The sequence below is a fragment of the Anomalospiza imberbis genome, chromosome Z (assembly GCF_031753505.1).
Source record: "Anomalospiza imberbis isolate Cuckoo-Finch-1a 21T00152 chromosome Z, ASM3175350v1, whole genome shotgun sequence".
NCBI classification, from domain to species: domain Eukaryota; kingdom Metazoa; phylum Chordata; class Aves; order Passeriformes; family Viduidae; genus Anomalospiza; species Anomalospiza imberbis.
In genome coordinates this window covers 12,715,403-12,721,402 of record NC_089721.1, presented here as the reverse complement: position 1 = coordinate 12,721,402, position 6,000 = coordinate 12,715,403, and the positions used below count along the sequence as shown (strand labels likewise).

The 6,000-nt window shown below is 44.9% G+C and overlaps 1 protein-coding gene across 1 annotated transcript; it reads left to right on the top strand.

Annotated features, from left to right (window-relative positions):
* The first annotated feature begins 506 nt into the window (after positions 1-506).
* RPL37 (ribosomal protein L37) lies at positions 507-3,196 on the top strand. The gene is made up of 4 exons (XM_068175886.1): positions 507-624; positions 1,304-1,439; positions 1,828-1,912; positions 3,012-3,196. The coding sequence occupies exons 1-4, from the start codon at positions 622-624 to the stop codon at positions 3,079-3,081; spliced, it is 294 nt and encodes a 97-aa protein (XP_068031987.1). The 5' UTR covers positions 507-621; the 3' UTR covers positions 3,082-3,196.
* The last annotated feature ends 2,804 nt before the right edge of the window (positions 3,197-6,000 follow it).

Here is a 6,000-nt window from a genome sequence, read left to right as displayed (position 1 = left end):
TCTACAACCACCTGAAAGGAAGTCGTAGTGAGGTGGGCGCCAGTCTCTTCTACTGTGCTTACAGAGAGGACAACAGAAAACGGTGTGGAACTGAGAGATGGGAGATTTATCACGTTAAAAATTTCCTCACTGCTCGGGTGGCCAGAAGTTGGTTACCGGGAAGGTGGTGGAATCGCTCTCCCTGGAGGTGTTCAATAGGCGTCTGGGTCTGGCATTGAGCGATGTGACGTAGGGGTTTGCAGGGGTAGTGCTGGGCGGACCGATGGACTGTATGGTCTTGTAGAACTCTTCAAAAATTGGTGATTCTGTAAAAGCAAATTCGACTGTCGGTGTGAGCAGGGGGAGGACTTGGCACTGAGGCACCCGCCTGGCACCGCGGGAGCTGCTGTAGAGCTGCACCTCCGGGGTGCCCCGCGCTATGCCCGCCGAACCGGCGGTACCCAGCCAGGCTCCGCGCTCGCCGGGCACCCCCTCACACCGGGCCCGGCCCGGGCCCGCCGGGCGCCCCGTCACGCCGGGCCCGGCCCGGGCCCGCCCAAGCGGCCGCCCCCGGAAGCGCTCGCGGGGCCGTGGCGGAAGCGGGGCGGGGCGCGGCCTCTTTGGTGCTGGCGGCCGGCGAAGATGGTGAGTGCTGGGCTCGCTCGCGGGACATCCGCCGCCATCCTCCACCATCCGCCGCCGCGCCGGGCCGGGGCGCCGCGGGGGCAGGCCGGGCTGCGAGGGGAGGCCCCGCGCTGTGCCGCGGCCGGGCTGGGCGGCGGGGCTGGGGCCGGGGGCTGGCGGCGGGCGCGGCTGCTGCGCCGGGCCGGGCCGGGCCGGGCCGGGCCGGGCAGGGCAGGGCCGGGCCGGGAGGCCGTGGTGCGGAATGGGGCCGCGGGCGCTCCGAGGATTCCTGCTTTGTTCCTGCTGCCGCCGTGGCCGAGCAGCCGGGCGGTAACGTAGCAGGAGAAGTTTCGGTCGCCAGGGGTGAGTGTGTGGCTGCTGCGTGTGAAGCGAGCCACTTTTCGTCGGGAGAGAGCGGTTTGCTGCTTTAGGGTGATGGGTGTGGGGAGAGGGTAGCCGATGTAAGCGTGCAGTGGCTCCGTTTTTCTTCAGCACAAGGGCGGGGGCACATAACGAATGGCGGCAGCGGGTCCTGAAAATGGAGGCTGCTCGTAGTTAAAATTGAGTTGTGGTTCAGAGTTGAAAGTGCCTCTGACGTGATTACACGACTTCATTTGCGCTCGGTTTTTTGAGGCTTGTTCTTTTAGTTTTGTGACTTGGACATGTTAATGATATTTCTGTGTCTTGAAATGCTTTTCAGACGAAGGGTACATCGTCATTTGGTAAACGACGAAATAAGACACACACCTTGTGTCGTCGATGTGGGTCCAAGGCATACCATCTGCAAAAATCGACCTGTGGGAAATGTGGTTACCCTGCTAAGCGTAAGAGAAAGTGTAAGTAAAAAACTTTTAACTGGCTCTAGTTTAAAAAAACGTGTTTCTTTTTCTTCAGTATTTTGACTTGTTTTCCAGTCAGGGAAGAAAACTGTCATTCTGCAGTTTTAGCACTTTTCATTTTGGAGCTTTACTCAAATTAATGATGATTTAACTATATGCTAGTAATATGCAGTACTAGTGCATAAAATTTTAATTTTTAAATTTAATTGTAAATTAAAGTTTTAAATTTTAAAATTTAATTTTAAATTAAAGTTTTTAAAATTCTGATTTTAATTTTAGTCAGTTTTTTTTTTCTTTTATCATTTTGAATAATTGTACCATACAAATATAACATGGGACCAAAATTACTTGGTGCAGGTAAATAACAGTAACTTACATATTTTAGATAACTGGAGTGCAAAGGCTAAAAGACGCAACACCACTGGTACTGGTCGCATGAGGCACCTGAAAAAGGTCTACCGTCGATTCAGGTACAACCTTTTATTACAGACTAGCATGCTTGAAGTCCTGCATAGACACAACTTAATGACAAAATTTACCATTCAAAGTTAACATTTTAATTTTGTTTTAGTACCACTTAATGGAGTTCAGTCTTAAATATGTCATAAAATAATGTGCTTCGTATAGTTGTCTGCATTTTATCCTTCTTTGAGGATTGAAAAAAGCCTTACTGGTAAGACAAGGGTATGTAAGAAGTTGCAGTGTTCATACTAAATGAAGGTTTAAAGTTAAAACGGGGATAATTTCTGGTCCTTCTCTTTATTTAGAGTTCAGTCAGCATTAATTAGGTATTACATCAGATCCTGAGTTGCAAGTTTCTAAGACTTGCTACAAAGCCTTTGAGTTGTACTTGGAAGGTAGTGGAGGTGTTGCATTATTCCCATTTTCTGTGAGTCCCATGGAATTCTTTAGCTTCTGGTCTACATAAGAAAGGTATATGAAAAATACCACGTAATCAGAAGTGTTGTCATAAAAATGTAGATTTGCTTTATTTGCAAAAGTTAAGAGACTACATCTCAGTCGTGGGTGTGATTGAGGGATCAATTTATTTGTTTTGGTTAGCTCATTCTTTTCCAGCAGCAGCCATAAAATACCATCCAGTCCAGTGTGCAGCTGTAGCTCGCTTTCCACTGAATGTTGCTCAAGTAGAAATGTCATCCAAAATCAAGCTCAGGGCTGAAGAGTGTGGTTGGAGTCATAGTGGATTTTTGTAAGAGACAGACTTCAGAAACAGGACCCCTTTAGTCAGGAGGAGTGTGAAGTGGGATGTGCTTTCAGCAGGTGAGCTGTATTTGCAGTGTTCGCTCAGATAATGAAATCTTCCTGTTCCGAGAAGTCAAATTTACTTCAGCAAAAGAGAGTAAAAACCATACTACTTATTCAAGACAATTTTTAATAATGTGTTTCTTTTTAAAAAGGTCTGAACGGGTGAACTCTATTGTGATTTCAGTGCATTAATGAGATAAATTGAAAAAAGCTAGTGAGCTTCATCCAAAACATTACTGTTAGAAAATAATGTAGAGCAGGAATCAACTTCTCAAAAAGTGGTAACAATATTTCTACTTGCAGGAATGGATTCCGTGAGGGAACCACACCGAAGCCCAAGAGAGCAGCTGTTGCAGCCTCCAGTTCATCTTAAAGACTCATCTATTTGTTAAAATAAATGGTCTTAACCAGAAAATTTGTCACCTTTTTTTACTTACTTCACTGAAATGTAGTATTCATGAAAATACAGAAATACTTAAAACCACAAATTCTGAACTGATTAATTTAAAACAATTTACTCTTCATTTGGTAGGGCCGTAATACTTGCACTGAACTGAAAAAGAGACTGGTCTGTATTACTCAGAGGAGGTCTCCTGCTAGAGAAGTGGAATATTGGTACCGTGGATTTGCCCTGTGTGCCTCTGATCTCAGTATGCTGTAGCATGGAGAGCCAGAACTGTGTTTTGAAGATAGTAGCTATAATAATGGCTCTATGTGCTGTCTTGGGAGGTGTTAGTGAAAGAGGGATTTCCAGTACTGTTCTTTTTTTTACTGCTCTGGGGTATTGGGAAGCTTGCAAAGATAACTACTTACTGTGTGGATCATTGCTTCTTGTGCAAAAAGAAACTCCCAAGCCTGGAGCATGTGTACTGCAGATACAGGGGGTTTGGAGATCTGCTGTGGGTGGGACAAAGTTGCCTGAATGGCCTGATGGCCTTGGTGTGGAAAGCTGACACACACATCTGAGTTAACTGTGTTGTGTGTAAATAATTTAACACCTGACAGTAGTCAGTTGGAGTTACATAAAAATTACAGATAAATGCATTTGTACCCTACATTGTGTGTTACTGGCATTCAAACTCACACTAAGATGATTATAAGGTGCTGCTATGAAAGTTTGGGGAGTTGCAGTAGTTACTGCGAGGTTTTACAGGACTTTCAGATTAGCTTGCAGAGACAATACTAGAAACTGAAAAACTTGTGAGGCTTTAAGCTGCTGAGGTGGTTCCCACTGCTCTTAGTTTTGTCATAGAAGCAGAATATTGCTTTGTCGCTACTGTATGATCAGCAGTTAATGTATCACTTGTAAAATCACAGAAATTTTGAGCCAGGTGTGAAATTGGGAGTGCCTGACTGCACTTTCTTAGGTGTTTAAATGGAGTTAGAACTTTTGGATAATCCAGTTTATCAGCTTGGGCTGTTTCTAAACCAAAAGAAGTCATTTGCTTGCTGCTGTTCTGTAGCATGTAACAAATAGACTCTGCTTGCTCCAGATTCAACTGGTCCGTTTGAGAAAGTTGGAATGTAAGTGGTAGTGATACTCTTAAAATACACTGTGCACAGTACTGGCCGTGTATTCCCAGGGCTAAGGAGTGCCCCTGAAATGTCGTTTTTGGTGATACTTGGCAAATACATACACACAGGGAAGAAGTAATCATAAATGTGTCCTTATTCTCTGAGAATAATCCCAAGACCATTATAAAAGCAGATCAGCAGGATTCTAAGGAAGGGCTTTTTGAGCGATGTTGGATGGTGGTATGATGGGTATTCTGACTGGGTGGGAGTGAAAGCCTTTGCATGACAAGGCAGATGATCTTTCTATAGCAGCGGGTTTTGCTCTGAACAGCCTGTTTGACCTGCAGACATGATAAAACACTGTGAGGGCAAGTGCTTAGCTACTTGCTGCTGTTACCTATTAGCTTCTCATGAATTCTGCTCCTGAAAAATGAACATTAGTATAGTAAGCAATACACCATGGCAACAGTAATTGAAACTTCCAATGACTTGGAATAACTGAAACCCTTTATTTCAGGGAGAATTTTACTTGCAGCAGGAATGAACTTTATGGACAAGAATTTTGACAGCCATTTTCAGTTGTTTTAAAATTCATTGTGAGGGGCAGGAAATCAGTTTTTTGTGGGTTTTCTGTCCTGTTCAGAAAGGATTGTGTACTTCCTGTGTCAGCTATATTTGTACTGTACAGGAAATAGATTTTGATGCCCTTCTGTTCTTTGTAGTGTGTTGTTAAATATTGAAAGGCTGCTTTGCTGGTTGCTCAGTGTATAATCTTTTGTTGAAATATTTTTAAGCATTTTAACTTGAGGGTTGCTAATTGAACCTATGCATAATGCTTACTATATACTTTATGGATACAGAAGTATTGACATACCCAGTCTGTCATGTGTGTTTTACATCCTGCAGACTGATGGTGTAGTCCAAATTACATCAGAAATTACACTTCCTATTGTTCAGTGTACAAGTCTCACTTTTTAGAAGTGTATTGGATTAAACTTTCTTAAAGGCAGAGAGGTGTTCCAAGTGACTACAGTGGTGAAAGATGGATTGCCTTTGGTAAAAGAACCTTGTGTGGTGATGTATTATATCTTCAAAAACCTCCTCCACCCCCTCACCCCCACCCCACCAAAACTGCCCTTGAACTTATCAGAAACACTGTCCATAGCAGGGCCTTTGTTGCCTAACCAAGGAGGGCGACAAGAGACAGTAAGTCATCCCCTGGTAGTCTGGGAATGGTACTTGCCTGGAACATAGCCTGAGAGGAACAATATTATGCTTAGAGACTTCATAAAATTTCCAGTAATTACTGCCTTGGATGGCGGCCAATATGGAAGCTGCCTGAGGACTAAAGTCAGTCATCTTGGAACCCTATAAACAACGGTCCTAAGTGAGGCCCTTAGATCTCCCTGGCACAACAGCAGGCCGCATGAGCATCTCCCTGCAGGAGAGTTCAGCAATTCTTAGGTTCTAGGAGGTAGTCCATGGGACCCACTGCCCTCAGAGTAGGAGTGGAACGGACCGGCAGATCTTGAAGTGTGCGTTCCACAGGGAGCAAGAGCTCTCAATTCCCATCTGTATGAAACCAGGAAAGGAAGGCCAACAGCATGGCTGACTCAAGACCTGCTTGCCAAACTGAAGGGCAAAAAGGAAATAAAAAGGCAGGGAAGCAGGAGGAGGTATACTGGAAAGAGCAAAGGGACATTGCTCAGTTGTGGCAGGATAGAGCTGGGAAGGCAAGGTGTGGCTAAAGCAAACCTGGCAAGGGATGCAAGAGGAA

Bases quoted from the DNA above. Each gene is read 5' to 3' on its own strand.
- RPL37 (XM_068175886.1), top strand. The intron at 1,440-1,827 runs GTAAGTAAAAAA...TACATATTTTAG, and splicing joins TGCTAAGCGTAAGAGAAAGT to ATAACTGGAGTGCAAAGGCT. The intron at 1,913-3,011 runs GTACAACCTTTT...TTCTACTTGCAG, and splicing joins AAGGTCTACCGTCGATTCAG to GAATGGATTCCGTGAGGGAA.